The sequence below is a fragment of the Corylus avellana genome, chromosome 6 (assembly GCF_965113065.1).
Source record: "Corylus avellana chromosome 6, dhCorAvel1.hap1.2, whole genome shotgun sequence".
Lineage (NCBI taxonomy): Eukaryota > Viridiplantae > Streptophyta > Magnoliopsida > Fagales > Betulaceae > Corylus > Corylus avellana.
This window is the reverse complement of record NC_142495.1, coordinates 18,077,154-18,095,300: the sequence shown is the minus strand read 5'-3', so window position 1 is coordinate 18,095,300 and position 18,147 is coordinate 18,077,154. Positions and strand designations below refer to the sequence as shown.

Below are 18,147 nucleotides of genomic sequence, written 5' to 3'. Positions count from 1 at the left end.
ATGATAAAGAAAAAGGAAAGAAGTGGAAGAAAAGTACTAATAATGTAGTGTGAAAGAAGAAAAGTATTTTCTTTAGGTTGCCGTATTAAAAAGATAATTTATTGCAGCACAACCTTGATGTCATGCACATAGAGAAAAATGTGATGGACAACAAACTTGGCACAATATTGGACATTCCAGGGAAAACGAAGGACAGCCTCCAATCCCACACAGACTTGCAAGAAAAGGGTTTGAGACATACACTTTATTCCTACACGGGAAAGGATGGTAAAACCTATATGCCCCTAGTTTCCCACACAATGTCCAAGGATGATAAAACACATTTTTTTGAAAGTGCTACGAAATGTAAGGGTAGTCGACGGATATGCCTCAAACATTTCCCGTTGTATACGACTTAAGAAATGTACGATATTGGGTTTAAAGAGTCATGACAATCACGTACTGATGCAACTGCTTCTAGCTATTGCTTTGCGTGGATCACTGCCAGGTAATGTGGTTAAACGTTTTGTTGAGATGTCTGCATTCTTCAGGGGCCTATGTTCAATAACATTGACACAAGAGGATATGGACCGACTATAGGGTGACGGCTGTATCACTTTGTGCAAGATGGAACAGGTATTCCTAGGACTGGCAATTTTGACACTACCCGACAACCTGACACAAACACGATACGAAATTAGCGGGTTTGAGTTTACCTTAAATGGGTTTGGGTCATAAACGGGTCGACCTGTTTATCACCCGTTTATGAGGTGTCTGGCTGGTCGTGTCACGAGTCACCTGTGGGTGACCCGCCAGACACTTATTTATTTATTTATTTTTTAAACCTAAAGGAAAAACGTTTATGATTTTTTCCAGCTCTGCAGACCCTCTCCTCACACTGCGCCGCCCCTCTTTCTTTCTCCATTGATTTTCCTCTCCTAGTCTCTTTCTCGGTTTCTCCGTCTCACAAACGCACTCTCTCCTGCTCGCCATTCTCTCTCTTTCCACTCTCTGCTCGCTGCCGCTCTCCCCCTCTCTTTGCTGCGCCACCGACGTCGCACTACCGCTCTCTCTCTTCCGCCAATGTCGCATCTGGTATGTATCTCTCTCTTCAGTCTCTTGCTCTCTCAAGTCTCATGCTCTGATTTTGTGGGGTTGCTTGGTAGGCTGTTCGGTTGTTGCAGTGATTGTTGTTTGCACATGAGATGGTGTCAGTGTGTTGGTGTGGCCTGTGTGGGTGTTGGCATGCATGAATCATTGAATTAACCACTCTGATAGGTTGATTATAAGAAAAACATGTATATATCCCTGTTCTTGAAATGGGCATTTGACAATTTGTTAGAATTGAAAGTTTGTTGTGTTTGTTGATAAATAAAAATCCATAATTGTTATTCTAGACTCTGATTCTAAGAAAAACATGTATATAATCCAATTGCTGTTCTTTAAATGGGTATTTATTAGAATTGAAATTTGTTGTTTTTGTTGATAAATAAATGCCTACAATGTGTTTGATGAATGGTCTACTTACTGTTATTCTAAGTTGTCAACAACCAAACGGAAATGCTTACTTAATTAATGACAACAAACAATGTGTTTGATGAATGACAAAGAATTAATGCATACTTAATTCTAGTTTTGTGGTAGCATTACTAAATCTGGTTTAATTCTTACTTGAAGCCTTGAACTTATCTTTAACTAACTTACTAACAATTATGTGTGTAGGTGATTAACGAAGATTCGATTGTATTCGATGACGATGTGGTTGAAATAAATACAATAGAAGATCCTTCTGTTCATACGAATCCGATGATGAAAAAAAGGGTCCAGAAGAAGCGTAAGAAGACCTCAACAGTTTGGAGCCATTTTGATGAACTTCCTTCTACAGATCCAAATGACCCAAGGATATGGGCAAAATGCAAGTTTTGTGAGCATAAATATATAGCTAACAGTTCACATGGAACTGGAAATCTATAGAAGTATATGAAGGTTTGTGGGGGGAAAAATGGTCATAATATTCAGCAATTGCTCCTATCTAGAGGTCAAGGAACTCGGTCAGTAAGTGCCTCAAAATTTTGTCCTAAAAGGATAGAGAATTGTTGGTTGCTACAATTATTAAGCATGACTTGCCTTTTTCATATGTTGAATATGATGGTATAAGAGAAATGCGTAGATACTTGTGTAGTGATATACCATTAATCTCTAGAAATACTGCTAAGGTTGAATTGGTTAAGATGCATATGTTGGAGAAACAAAAGGTTAAGTCTTTGTTCAATGTTTGTCCTGGGAGGATTAGTTTCACATTTGATTTGTGGACTTTTTTGACAATTGATGGGTATATTTGCCTTACTGCACATTTTGTTGACAAAAATTGGGTATTATCTAAAAGGGTGTTAAGCTTTTCATTTATGCCCCCACCACATAATGGTGCATCTTTGGCTGACAAGATAGATATTTTGCTACAAGAGTGGGGGATTGATAGAAAGGTTTTCTCTATAACATTAAATAATGCTTCTACTAATGATACTTGTGTTGAGTAACTAAAACAAACATTAAACATGAGGAAAGCCCTTCTTTGTGAATGTGAGTTGTTTCATATGCGTTGTTGTGCCCATATTCTTAATTTGATAGTGCAAGATGGATTGAAAGAGATCACTTATGTTATCCAAAATATTCGAGATAGTGTTAAGTATTTTAGAGGATCACAAGTGAGAAAACAAAGTTTTATTCAGGCTGTCAATCAAATGTCATTGGACAGTAACAAGGGGTTAAGACAAGATGTGCCAACCAGATGGAATTCAACATATCTTATGCTTGAGAGTGCTATTCACTATAAGCGTGTTTTTGTTTATTTAGAGATGACTGATAAAAACTATAAGTTTTGTCCTAGTTCACTTGAGTGGGAAAAGGTGATTGATATCAGTAGTTTCTTAGGTTGCTTTTATCATGCTACATGTGCTTTTTTTGGTACCAAATATCCCACAACCAATTTATACTTTCTCATAGTTGCATTGATTTATGTGAACTTGAAGCAAGAAGTTGTGAGCGAAGATGGGTATAAGTGATTAATGGCAAATCAAATGCTCACTAAATTTGAGAAACATTGGTCAGAATTCAGTGTAGCGTTGGCCATTGCAGTTGTCTTAGATCCTCGTTACAAGCTTCACCTTTTAAGTATTACTATACGAAGATTTATGGAGTTGATTCTAAGGAGTATGAGAATGTTTCTTTTTATGGAGTATAGTGCTCCTACAACTTCAAGCTCCACAGTTGTTCGGCCACAAGAAGACTCAGATTGGGCAAAGGTGATTAATATCATAAGTTTCTTAGCATGTTAGTAACTTACTAACTTAGTATATTATATTTATACTTATAATCACTTACTAATTTTATGTTTATATTCTCTCTTTCACGTAAGAATTTTTAGCATTTGATGGAGTCGATTCTGATGCACAAAAGACTCAATTAGAACTTTATTTGGATGAACCCAAGTATGTGGATAAGAATGCGAGATTTGACATCCTTTCATTTTGGAAAGGAAATGAATTTCGTTATCCTGAAGTAGCTGCCATGGCTCATGATATTCTGAGTATTCCTATTTCTACTGTTGCTTCAGAATCCACTTTTAGTATTGGTGGACATGTGATTGATCAATATAGGAGTTCACTCAAATCTGATATTGTTGAGGCATTTGTTTGCACTAGAGATTGGTTATATGGAGAGCAAGGTAATATTAGTTATTTGCATATTTAATGTTTTTCATTTACTTGTATTTTTTTATCTTACTTTAATGACATTAATTTCTTTTATCTTTTGATATAGAATAAGCTTTAATGAAGGTGGATAACGAAGAAGAGGATATTATGACATTGGATAGTATCAATTCTTGTGAAATTCAAAGTTCATCTGGAGCATGTTAAAATTAACATATTTGTGGATCATTCAACTATTCAAGAGTGGACAACAAGTGGCAAAAATGGGAACCCAATTTGGATTTGTAAATTTGTAATGATGATGTAGTTTTTTTTTTTTGTTTTTTTTTATTAGACAATTAAGCCTATTAACTTATAACTATTAAGTGATTTGGTGCTGCTAGCCTACTAGGAGTTTAATTTCAAGAGATAATTGCTAAAACTATTATTATTTCATTTAAAAACAAAAACAAATCACTTTTTTAATTAAACGGGTCGTGTTGACCTGGCGCGACCCATTATTTTAAACGGCTCTCACAGGTCGTGTTGGGTGACCCATGAAAATTCCCGTGTCGTGTTGTGTCTGGTGGGGCCGACCCGTTAACTAAAAGGGTCGTGTTTGGGTATACCTTAAACGGGTCGCGGGTACCCGCGAGTCATAAACGAGTCAACCTGCAGACCTATTTTGCCAGCCCTAGGTATTCCCTCCAGCGTTTTTACCAGCATGGTTCATATGGTCGCGCATCTTGTTCGTGAATGCCGACTCGATGGACCGGTGCAGTATAAGTGGATGTATCTGGGAGATAAGTAAAATTTGTTTACGGATATTCGTGATTTTATTTTTCACTTCAATACAAGACAATTACTAACTGAAATGATTGACTGATCGATGTTCATATGCAGGAGCCATGGAGGGTTCAAGTCTAATGTGCACAACAAAGCGGCTCTTGAGGGCGGCATTGCGGAGGGCTACATAGCAACTGAGTTGGTGACGTTATCTTTAAGGCATTTAGATAACGCATCAACATTTCACAATAGGACCCAAAGAAATCCGGATGGTTCAAAGGGACATAGAAAACGAGTCGGACTCGACCGTATCACATTGACACAAATTCACTAGTATATTATGTTTAACTCGAATGAGTTCCTTCAACTGCGGACGTAAATCGAGGTCTTTCACTGGCATATGTATGTTCAATCAACTTCCACCATTAATTTTGAATTATAATGAAACTAATTTCGAATTGTAGGATGCACAAGGATACGCTTAGGCAATCATGCAATAGGGGGCGAACGATAGAAAATCAATTGGAAACCCAACTTTATGAGCAGTTCTACGATTGGTACCGTGACTACGTAAGATTAATGTGATGTTTAACAAAAGAATTGTCGGAGTATATTTGCTTCTGGTTCATATCAACTAAACAAACTAACTTTGCTTTTTCCATTGTACGTAATATACTCACAGGTCGATCGATTGGACGATCGATGCAGGAAGGAACTTGGTGACAAATTGTAATGTATTGTAAAGAGCCGAGGGAGTCAGCAGTCAAATACAATAGATATGTAGTTAACGGCAAGCTGTTTCGCACTCTTCCATATAATGCCGGAAAGATGACTTAGAACAGCAGCGTGTGCGTGCCGACTGTTGATGGCGAAACGTACTACGGAAAGTTAACGAAAATACTTGAGATTGAGTACTATAACAGGACTAAGTACATTATGTTCATGTGTGATTAGGTGGACAACACGAAGGACTTGTGATGTGTCTGCAAGTGACACGTCAAGAATTTCTTGACGTGTCATGAGTGGCACGTCAAGAAATTTAATTTCTTGACGTGCTACATGTAACACGTCAAGAATTTTTTAACGTGTTACTTCTAGACACGTCAAGAATTACAAGTGACACGTCAAGAAAAATAATTGAAAATATTATTAATATATATTTTCCTACAAACTAATTAGTGTTTATATAAGAGAAAAAAAATGATATGATCACTTATTTTTTTTAAAAATACTATATGCTTAAGACTAAAGGAACACGTATATTTATTAATATTCTAGATTGTTAATACTAAAAAACACTTTACTTCTTAAGTTTATAATAATAATAATTTTTTCAAAATAAATTAAATAGTACAAACCACACTAAATATGTACATATTTATCATTGTCTATAAACATTTAATGGCTAATGCATAAGAGTGTTACTAGCTAGATAGTGACAAGTTTTGCTCCAGCTGGTCAGATTTGGGTAATTAGATGCTGTACAAAAAATTGAGAAATATTTGGTTATTAAAGCACGTACGTGTTGTAATCCAAACAAATAAACAAAAATCATATTCATTGGTTGATATTAAAAATTATCAACGAGCCGTTTTCGTATTGTGAAAGCATTGCATAATAATTAATGAAGCACCTTATAATAATTATAAGCCTACGAAAATCATATTCAATATTGGTTGATAGTAAAAATTGTCAATGTTAAGTTTTTGTATTGTGAAAGCTTTGCATTTAAATTTAATAGTTAAGCACCTTATTATAATTATAAGCATATAATTCGAACCCATTAGAATTTTATAAAATTATTGAAGTACTTCAAGAATTTTATAAAATTTTAATTAATGGGTTTGAATATATCTCTTACAGAAATGAACTAATTAATTAGTTTGTACTGAATTGAAGTTGTACAAAGTAATTACAAGTTTAGTTAAGTTTGCAACACTTAAACCGAAATATATGACGACATTTAATTTAAAGCCCTAAAAATTCAATTTAATTTCTCTTCAATAAGTTATTTAATTCTAATTAAAATATTCATTATATATATAGAGAAAAAAAAAAAAAAAAAAAACCCTAAACTACAATGTTATATATATAATTACACACACACACATATATATATATACCAATTAAATTTTGTTACCTTAATTTTTTTTAAATATATAATTAATATTATTAATTAATTTAGTTTTGACGTGTAAAATAGTAGCACGTTAGTAATTTTTGACGTGTGAAAATGACACATCAAGAATTTCTTGACGTGTTATTATTGTACGGCATTAATTATTGACGTGTGAAAATAACACGTCAAAAATTATTGACGTGTTAAAAGGACACGTCAAGAGACGTGTCATTTTCACACGTCAAGAATTACTGACGTGTCATTTTGACACGTCAATAATTGTTGACGTGGCATTGTGACAAGTCAATAATTATTGATGTGTCAATAATTGTTGACGTGGCATTGTGACACGTCAATAATTATTGACGTGTCAAAATGACACGTCAGTAATTATTGACTTGTCACAATGCCACGTCAACAATTATTGACATGTCAAAATGACACGTCAGTCATTCTTGACATGGCGCATTTTACAAGTCAATAAAATTTTTATTGACGTGGCACTTTTGCTATGTCATTAATTACTAACGTGGCAAAAAGTGGGTTAGTGTTTGCCATGTCAAAAACACACTTTTTTTTTGTAGTAGTGAGTTAGGGTATTTTGAATTTGATGTCCTTAATGATTCGACATTACAAAATTTGTCTTCCATTGCAGAATTATGTCAAGGATTGACAAAAATATAAAAATTAAAGACATAATACCTTATTGATAGATTGATTTGTTTTATTTAGACTCTTCCAGTGTTTACAACAACTATCGAACGAACATTTTCAACTATAAAAATTGTTTAAACAAGACTTCGTAACAAAATGAAAGATGTTTTTCTTGCAAATACTTTAGTTCTCTATATTGAAAAAGAAATTACTGGGAGCTTCAATTTAAATTCAATGCTTGATTATTTTGTTTTTTAAGAGATCGTAAAGTGCAGTTCTAGACAATTTTTGTATTTTTGTATTAGTGCCGACATGTTACATATATAATATATCAATTTTAGCGCATATTTATGAACTTTTATAGATATTTTTTTTGTGATACATATATTGTGTGAATTGCTCAATTTTTATTTTAAATTATGTTTATCATATTTTTAATTTGGCCCCTACAAATAATAATTATCTGGCTCCACCACTAATTGCTAGACACATTTATACTGTCTACCTGGTTAACGCATAGGTTCATGGCATACTACGGTATTGTCATGTTTCTGTGACGATCTGTTTCATTCATGTTATGTTTTCAAAAAAGAAAAAACAAAAATTAGTCATGCATAATAAAGCGGGTCACCCCAATATTCAACGCAACTTATGTCCTTGCATGTGCATGATAAATAACAATAATTAAAAGTATGCATGTAAACAATTGTACGTATGTCTAATTTTTCTTAAAATAAATCAGTAAATAAACAATTTTATTTAATTAAACTTGTTTCCTCGTGCCTTATAATTTAACGATGATTAGGCCTACTACTACAATCTTTTATGATATGATCGTCGACTTTTCGACCTCGGCATAATCGACATCTTTCGGGCAAGATATGATATGGGATTAGTGATCAACCTGCGTTGGGATGTCAATTTCCCAACATCATATAATATAGTCGTTGGCTTATCACCTTGCCGACATGATACATCTAAGACCGACTACGGGGTGCCAGCGGTCTTTCAACGGTGTCTTACTGTCTTATGAGTTTGAGTTATAGGCTTTCAACGGTAACATTTCAGCTGGGTTATGGCCTTTCATCAAATATTATATTAGCCTCTGACTGTCTGAGCGGTATTTGTTGATCATCGGGGCATGATTCAGATTGACGTCTTTCAGCTCGAGTACAGACTCGTATCTTATGGGCTCGTCGCATAGAATATATATTAGCCGTCAGCAGTGATTTAAGTAAAGTAATTGGATTTGCATCTTCGTGATTCGGACATATCTCCCACAGTTCCACGGACAAACCTTCTTTATGTCGTCAAGATAAAAACGCAAAAAATAAACGACGGCAACGCCAAAACGACATTGTAACGAAATTCTATAATCAATGCCCGGGGGGCCCACCATATTCTTCTTCTTCAGCAAGCTATGTGCCAAGCTATGTGACCCCAACTATTCTTCTATCTTTTCTTTCACTGCTGTGCTTTTCACACACGCACAGAGCAAAAACACACGTGTGTACACACAAGAACCTAGGCCAAATCGAAACACTGAACATCGCCGGATATCTCTCCGGCGATGTCGTCTCCAGAGACTGCTCCGGCGACCAACGCCACCTCTAATTCAAGTTCTCCGCCTCCGCCGCTGACACCGGAGTCTTCGCAGTCGTCTCCTCCTCCTCTGCCGCCATTGCTTCCTCTGGGGCCGCCGCCGAAAGTGGGCTTGGCGACGGGGACGCTGGTGGGGCTGATAGTGGGGATAGGAATAGGAGGGTTAATTGTGCTTGTGGGCGTGTGCATTTTCGTCATTTTTTATAGGAGGAGGAATCGGAGGAGCCGACATGATAATGTTCACTCCGATGGTCCTCCACAACATCCTAAAAGTGAGGTTCTTGTTTTATTTGTATGGTTAATTTTGTCGTAATTTTTAGTTTATATTTATTTGTTGTTGTTTTGCCTACTTTTTTATTTTATCTTATTTTTATAATTGTAAGGCTTTGGCTTATTTTATGGACTAATATAGTTCCATAGATATAGGTATTTGGTCTTTATGCATAACGCTATCTTGTTTTGAGAAAAAACGATGGGGTGGTATTTAAGTTTTCCAGGGAAATTGATTGTGTTTTTGAATTTGGTTAGAACTTGAGCAATCTTTTTTAAATTTTTTAAATACAGTATATTGAGATCTACCGATTTAGAGCTAATTTTTTATGATTTTGGCAATGCTCCATGTTGCTTTGATAACTTGGTGTTGAAACGCCACGTGAAAGGGAATGAATAAACCTTTGTCATTTTAATAGAATTTTCTGGGTTTCGTACGACCCTCTTAGATTGTCTTTCATATTGAAGTAGAGATTTGGGATCTGGATTTTGCCATGGAAATGCGCATTTGGTGATAGAGTAAAGGTCTTTGTTTTTTGTTAGAGCTTAATTATGGAACTTACTTATGTATTCTGACTAGAAGAGGACTATTGTTGTTGGATAATGCAAATTTGACTTGGTTCTGTGTTTGCGACATGCAAGTGCCCTTTCGTAACTACTAGGGTTGACAACATTACTCCAAAAATTGGCCAATTCAGCTTCTCAAAAGTCATCACTTTATGACACTCACAGACTTACAGTTCTCTTCATAGTTCTACTGATTTCATGTTTTACTTTTGATGGTGGCCTTCTAGCACCTCTTTCGGTTCTAAGTATTTTTATTTTCTACTTCATATTTGTAAAGTTTGAATATGCCAAGGGCCACATTTTTTTTATTTTCATTAAATACACATAAGTTCATCTAGAAAAATCATATATGAATAATGTAATAAAATATCTCCTGCCTGCTCTAGTCAACATACCATTTAATTCACATATGTCAGAATATTCGAAGACTTCAATGTATGGCTTGGATTCATATGTATATGGTAATTTGATAATATATTTGGATTTTGGAGACATCACTTCATCATTCTCGTCTTGCATTTTACTTTCATCCTTTCTCTTAATTAACAAAATTGTATTATCAGTATGAGTAATGCTACATACTACACCCCCATCTCACCCTCATTCTATTGGGTGATGTAACAATGGCCATCAACCCTTATTAAAAAATAAAAAATCTAATGGCTAATGTGTATTGTCACATCAGCCCAGTGAGGTGGGGGTAGGATGAGAGTGTAGTATGTTGAATTATTCTATCAGTGCATAAGTAACGACTCACGTCAAGGAACACCTTTTTGGATATGCACATACAAAATTTATAGATGAACAAAAAGCATAGTGTCACATACACACTTAGATATAGACAATAAGTTTTCCAAGTATTTTCTCCTTGATTGTCCCGAACCCACCATATTAACCATGTAGGGATTCCGCCCCAAGTTTACTTACTAAATGTGCATGAGTATGTGTTTTTTAAGTATTACTCCCTCTGTCCCACAGGCAACTATCACTGAAGCTTAATTAGGGATTGAATTCAGGGAAGATGTATGTATAAGGTAACCAGAGAACTATAAGAATGGCAGTCTACAAAATTGTGCTATACTGTGTTAGGCCTAGTGGTCGGAGCTTTGAAGTGAAGATGATCATGAAAGAGAAAATTTTCAGCCCAGTATTTAACAAATCTCTGGATATATTTATTAAACTGTATACCATTTAGTGAAGGCCACAATTATATTTTGAACCTTATGGAAAAAACTAAAAATTGATACGCTAGAGTTGAAGTTAGTATTATGAGTCAACTTTGCTACATAACATGATTGACAAAGTTGTGGTTATCAACCTCAAAGGATTAGGTTTCCAGTAAATTGACCAACTGACAAACTACGGTAGAGGTGCCCGAGAGAAGTTTCAGGTGGGTGACATCTATAAAATTGCCAATTGAACAGTTATGAAAGTTTAATGGGGGTAAGAGCCTCTTTACAATGCCTTGAAACTGCAGATTATGGAGGAATAAATTTCCTATGATGGTTGTTAGGGGTAGAGCGTCCAGCTATGATTCACAGTAATTTGGTTGCTTGATCTAAGAATGAGTTATAAAAATCCAACAAAGGCAAGGTTGGTGACTCCTTTGTGGATTTACGAAGTGAAGGCATGATTAGATGGAACTGTATATATTGGTTTTTGATTTGCAGTATGAAACTGACTATGATGGAAGATCACACTGCTATATGTCTCTCTGCCTTGAAGGAATTGTATGTTGAAAGCCTTTACATGCCTCATAAGGATTTGCATTCAATTGTTCATTTTCTTTTCCCCTTTTTTTATCATTATGTTTTGGTTGGACAATGGATCTCATTGAAGACATTATACTGTTATTTCAATTTTATAGGAGATGCCAATCTACTTGGATTTTATGATGTAGTTGTTATGTATTTTGTGACTGCCACTTTTTGTGGTATCTTACCATGCCTGCTCATTCAGCTTCTTGCTGATCTTGGTTTCTGCAGATGACCCTTTTGGTGGCGCACCTCAGCATTGGCAACAAAATGCTCCACCACCAAAAGATGGTAAAGTAACATCTTTTCCCAAGCCAACTCCTCCCCCTGGAGTTGCATCAAGTCTTCCACTGTTACAAGTCTCCACTCCTCCTGCACATTCTTCGGCAAGTAGCAGTTTGGGCTATGAGAAACCAATCCCACCACCTTCCCCTGGCTATGCCTTAGGTCTTTCACAAAGTACATTTTCGTCTGAGGAATTAGCCATGGCAACAAATGGTTTCTCCACTGCCAACCTTCTTGGTCAAGGTGGTTTCGGTTATGTTCATAAAGGAGTCCTTCCTAATGGGAAAGTGGTTGCAATTAAGCGGCTGAAATCTGGCAGTGCACAGGGAGAGCGTGAATTTAGTGCAGAGGTTGAGGTCATTGGTCGTGTCCATCACAAGCACCTTGTCTCACTGGTTGGATACTGCATTTCTGGGGCACAGAGAATGCTTGTTTATGAGTTTGTTCCAAACTCCACCCTGGATTTTCATCTACATGGTAAGTCCTTTGACTGACCATATTTTGTGTCTCATCTATAACTTGGATTTTTCTTTTGTGAATTTCTTTTCCTTGAGATAGGTTGTGATTCATGTCCTTTGAACGATTAGAAGTACTATGGGAGTTAAAATAGGATTAACCTCCCACCCCCCAATTTATATTGGTAGTTCTTGGGTATCAAATTTATCTGCCTCTTATGTTCTTACAAACATAATTTTTCTCTTTCCTAAAAGGTTAGAGCAAAACGTTATGCTTTCCCCAATATAATTCTTTGTTGGTTCCAATCTTTACAATTGTTTTGATTGGAATACGGGAACAGGATATTTGTTGATGCAAAGAGGGAACTTAACATTATTCGTTGGTAAGCCAGTCAATTCATTATAAGATTTCTTGAGATAGAAAGAATGACAATGAAAAAAAAATTTACATAATAAATCTTCATAAACTTATAAAAAAGCTAAACTGAGAATATCTAGAGAGAAAAGAATTAAGAATTTAGTAGTTGCAGTAGTAGATGCAATTAAAAAAAATTATTTTTAATAGTATACTTTTGAAATAGATGTTAAATAACAAAATTTCATTGAGTTAATGTACAAATCTCTATGAACACATTTTTTTTTTTCAAATACAGTCAAAATATAAGCAAATTTAGCAGATTAGATATCCGATATAATGTCGAGGAAATAAAGAAGAAATGAAAAATCTTATGCAATGTGAAATATCATTTGTTGATTTAGTTTTTCAAGTGTTTGTTAGTGGTACAAGTCTCTAAATGAGTATTGGCTTAAAGGGGAATTGATTGAAACTATTGGTATGGGAGACAAAGACCTATTTTAATTAGAGAAGTGCTTTTTTTTACATCTCTTGTACGTATGTTGTTCATCTACGATAGTATGACAATGCTGCAGTTGTTATTGATCAAGAAGGAAATCCCAAACGAACTACAATTTTTGGTGCAATCGCACCGGAATTGAGGCAATTAAATTTCACTAAAATAGTTTCATTAGCGCCTGAAGTACTATAAGTATAATAAAGATGAGACTATAATATAGTTATAACATTTGAATAAAATAGATAAAATTAGTTAGTAGATTTGTCTTAGGCATATATCTTTAACAATTCATAAAAAAATATATATAGAAAGAAAAAAAAAAAAACCTGGTGATTATATCCAAAATTTAGGGGCAACAATAATTTTAATTTATCATGGGTAAAGACACTATTGCTGATATAACAACTTCTATACACAATGCTGACATGTAGGTCCCACAACAATGGTTGATTTGCAAAAAAGATGGACCGCATATGTACAATAGATGTATGTGTAGCATCTCTTTCAATTAACCTATGTAAGAAAGACATTGTAAAAATAGCCTATTTGGTTATTCAAAGTCACATGTCATATCCTCTGGTTGTCATTTCAATTAGGATTCAAATAGATCCTCTACCCTAGAGTTTTAATGGTTAGTTGGATCACAAAGTAATGTTAGGATTGAGATCGAGGTTTCTACAATTTGATTTGGGAGAAACTTTATTTGTACTTCACAAACTACTATACACCATTTTATTGTAGAAAAATGGCATTGCAGGAAAGGAGAGACCAACTATGAACTGGCCAACCAGAATGAAAATAGCTCTAGGCTCTGCAAAAGGATTGACATATCTGCATGAGGACTGTGAGTTTCCTTTCTGTAGAATCTTTACATTGCAAACCTTAATAATTTTTTTCTGGTTTTAGGTTCGCTCTCCTTTTGAGCTAATTTTAACTTCAGGTCAGCCCAAGATTATTCACCGTGACATCAAGGCAGCTAATATTCTTCTTGATTTTAACTTTGATGCAAAGGTAGGGTTTATTAATTTTTTCATATGATTCTTGGTTAAGTTCCAAATATGTATATGCATGTCAGTGTCTGCAAGGGAGACTTAAGAAGGAAAACATCACAGATGAAAATTCAGTCCAGCAGCCCTTAATAATTGCAGATAAAAAAATAAGAATGAGTCAAGAATGGGAAAAGATTTGTTGCATCTTTTTCTATATTTTCGATTTGTTTAGAAATTAGAGGAATAGAAAAGAGGGAAACATTGGGACTTTTTTAGGTTTTTAGTAAATATGGATCATGAAAAAATGTTATTTTTTTGTCTAATTGTGTGTATTTTCTTGAATGTTGTGCATGTGTTGATTAAAATTTGCTTGAATTTTTTGTACTTCTGAATTTTGTAAAATGTCTCTCTTCTTTGAGCTGCAATCTTTTTTTTTTCCCACCTGCATTTGTTAATTGAATTTAAGCTTTTAAATATTTTTTTAAAAAAAATTTGAGCTTTCAAATATATATATATATTTTTTTAAAATTTATGATTTATATTCATATTCTATTACCTCTTTTAGTAGGATTGGACACAAATTCAAAGAACTTGCAAATGTGAAGTAGTTGCAAAAGCTTTAAATTACTAAATATATACCTTGTATATTTGTAAAATTATTTGAATAATACTACTTATCAAAAACTATTTGAATAATATTACTCTTTTGGAATATTGGAAGTTGATTGAGTAAGCATTGAGCATTTCTTTTGAGTTATGATGATTGATTAACTGATTATGTGAAATAATATTATTTTTATTTGCTAGAAGATCATTGAGTACAATTAACATAATTGATATTAATTTTCTTCTTTTTGTACATTTGAATTTTAAAGTTGAGTAGATGTATTTTTGTATGTACTAATTCAGTTATATTATAATTTTTCGAATTCGATGGTGCTATAAAAAACATGTTTCTGTAAGAACTTGAAGATTAATTCATAAATGAATAGTTAGATGATACATTTTTTTTAGATTTTCATTCAACCTAATTTCCTCCCCGAAATAAACTCTTAGCTTCACCTAGGGTGTGCGCGCATTTACTTGTGACTTTTTGCTACTCCATCTATATCTGCAATTGAGTTTCTGAAGTTCTAGATTTAAATCCGTGGGGATTGGTCATGGCTCAAAATACTTCCAGAACAAGCTGCCATGACCATTAAAATTATTGATTCTCTTTTGCCTCCTCTACTCACAAAAAATATAAGGTTTTCCTTGTCATTTAATTGCCTAGTTGCTGTTTGCATATGATGAGTTATATGGAAAAACTTCAATTTTGTCTGGTCTTGTCTAAAATTAAATTCTATGATATGATAATGTAACTGGATCTTTTGTTCAGGTTGCAGATTTTGGGCTTGCCAAGTTTTCATTAGATACTGATACTCATGTCTCCACCCGGGTAATGGGAAGCTTTGGGTAAGATCCATTTCTGTGTTGTTTAGACAAAGCTATGGTGCTGCCATGAAGTCTAGTTTTGAAACAGTCTAAATGCTTAAAAGCAATGATGGTTTGGTTGCTTCATTTTCTTATAATTTTAAAATCAATTGTTTATATCTTGAATGAATCTCGTATTCACCGAATGCAGTTACTTGGCTCCAGAGTATGCTGCAAGCGGAAAGCTCACTTATAAGTCAGATGTCTTCTCCTTTGGGGTTGTACTTTTGGAGTTGATTACCGGATGCCAACCTCTTGATAAAACTCAATCCTTCACTGATGATAGCATGGTTGAGTGGGTGTGTATGCTATTTCATAAGCACTTTTTAATAATTCCTCATATTTATGGGTGTAATCAGATGGTCAAGGGATATGTTTACATCATCTTTTGGTTCTTGAAATATCCAGGAACAGCCCTCTGTGTTAAGAATTTGGAAAATCTTTGACGGCTTTGGGGGAAAAGCAGAAGTTCTTCCATTATTCTTTCATGGTGTTCTATTGGGTGTGTTTGTGTGTATAGGTGCATGTGTGTGTCTGTCCTATTGATTTCAGGTCTCTTTTCTTTTTTTCCCACATTATAGATCCTTGTGAGAATATACACTGGCCTGTACTTTAACAGCAAATGTTGCTCTTTTAAAAGAACGGACAGTGGGAAAGAGTATGGGTACGTACTAGAAATAGTTGGCATTATAACTTGGGGTATTAAATTTTTTTAATTTTTTATGTATGGAATTGTTGATATCCTTTCCCATACGTTCATTACGCCCTCCAGCACCTGCGGACACGAGGATAATTCTAAGTGCATTTTCCTGTCTTTTAGGCAAGGCCTTTGCTCGCGCAAGCTTTAGAAAATGGAAAGTTTGATGCTCTTGTTGATCCGAGGTTGCAGAATGATTACAACTCTAGTGAAATGGCACGAATGGTTGCTTGTGCTGCTGCTTGCGTGCGCCATTCAGCTCGGCATCGGCCAAGAATGAGCCAGGTAAAGTCTATCAAGGTCTAATTTTGAAATAGATCTCTTTGTCTAATCAATCAAAAACCAAAATTATAGATGAAGCTCCTTGGCCGTGTCTGTGAACTGTATATCCAATATTTGTTTGTGAAACTTAAGGAATATAGGTTTGTTCAAATTCACCAGCACATTTATGGAATTGAGATATTCCAATTTGAACATTCAAAAGCCAAATTATTCTATATGATGGGCATATGACCCTAATACCATTCTTGATAAAAGCAGATAGTTCGAGCTTTGGAAGGAAACCTTTCTCTAGATGATCTAAATGAGGGAGTGAAACCTGGGCACAGCAGAGCATTCGGTTCGTTTGAGAGCACGGATTATGAGATTAGCCAGTATAAGGAGGACTTGAAGAAATTTAGAAAGATGGCACTAGAAAGCCAAGAACAAGGCACTAGTGAGTACAGTGGACCTAGCAGCGAGTCTGCTATGCTCAATTCTGTCTCAAGTAGCGATGGCCAACAAACTACCCAAGAGATGGAATTGGGGAAACTCAAGAATGATGCCCCAGATTTTGGTTAAATCTTTTGCTTGATGCTTCCAGTTTTCTTGTAAATCCGCCCGCCTTTCTCCCCATTATTAATATTTCCTATTTTGCAGATTATTATGCCACCATGAGAAACAAGAGTAGAACCCTACTATTTAACTGTAGTTTTAGTTGATTTTTGACAAAAAAAAAAAAAAAAAAAAAAAAAAAACCCTGCTTGATTTGTTGTAGCTGTTCAAGTAGCATACTTCGTTCTTCAAAATGTCTTCTGTAATTGAGTGGTTGAAACCTTGCAAATAAGATAATGTCTTTACGGTTGATCCTCTACACTGAAGCAACCAAATTTGAGTTGTGTAAATTTTTTTGCTTAACTGATTAGAGTTGGCAAGATGTTGCATCAACTACTTAATTGGCAGACTATTATCTGTATAATCTGCTATCATTTCTTTCTTTCTTTTTTCCCTAATATAGTTAGTTAATCTATAAATAGAATGTTTTTTATTTTTTTATTTTTTTTATGGTTGGACAGCTCTACTGAGAGGACGATTAGGACAGAGATGAATCTAGGCTGTATAATTCTTATGTTTAATGTGATCCAGGTTGTCATGTTCACTGACTTTATGATGTGGCAGTCATGCAAGGAGACTTTGTCTTCTACCGTTCAAATCACACCTCATTCCTTCTACTTAATGAAGCAAGTTGTTAATATTTTTAGACTGAGTTGGCATGTGGCAAGTTCCCAACACTACTTAGGTTTGTTAAAAAATGGATAGCATTCATTTAATCGTTGAGATTTAAAGCTGGTGCATTGTTTTTTTTTTTTTTTTTTTTTTTTGAGGGAAATGATAAAGCATTTCATTCCAAAAAAAGTAGAAACAGGCCTAGGCCTTACGAACATAGAGCCATTTGCTCTAAAATGACAGTTTCCGAAATACAACTAGGGTGCTCCTCCAACCATACTTGAGTCTTTGGTTTCCTTATAGCACACTTTGCTAATCCGTGGGCCGCTAGATTAGCTTCCCTCTTTACATGTCTAATGCTCCAACCATTAAGAAACCCCAATACCCATTTGATGTCTTCTATAACCTGTCCATATGGAAGCCAATTTTTTTGGGTATCGCTAATTGCCCTCACCACAAGCAATGAGTCCCCTTCAAGAATCACATCGT

General features: G+C 34.9%; 1 protein-coding gene across 1 annotated transcript; it reads left to right on the top strand.

Moving 5' to 3' along the window:
• Positions 1-8,625: 8,625 nt before the first annotated feature.
• On the top strand, positions 8,626-17,479 carry LOC132187805 (proline-rich receptor-like protein kinase PERK15). Its single transcript, XM_059602244.2, has 8 exons — positions 8,626-9,101; positions 11,652-12,182; positions 13,772-13,858; positions 13,955-14,025; positions 15,382-15,458; positions 15,628-15,775; positions 16,297-16,458; positions 16,714-17,479. The coding sequence occupies exons 1-8, from the start codon at positions 8,798-8,800 to the stop codon at positions 17,011-17,013; spliced, it is 1,680 nt and encodes a 559-aa protein (XP_059458227.2). The 5' UTR covers positions 8,626-8,797; the 3' UTR covers positions 17,014-17,479.
• The last annotated feature ends 668 nt before the right edge of the window (positions 17,480-18,147 follow it).

Bases quoted from the DNA above. Each gene is read 5' to 3' on its own strand.
- LOC132187805 (XM_059602244.2), top strand. From the start codon at position 8,798: ATGTCGTCTCCAGAGACTGCTCCGGCGACCAACGCCACCTCTAATTCA. The intron at 9,102-11,651 runs GTGAGGTTCTTG...TGGTTTCTGCAG, and splicing joins TCCTCCACAACATCCTAAAA to ATGACCCTTTTGGTGGCGCA. The intron at 12,183-13,771 runs GTAAGTCCTTTG...ATGGCATTGCAG, and splicing joins CCTGGATTTTCATCTACATG to GAAAGGAGAGACCAACTATG.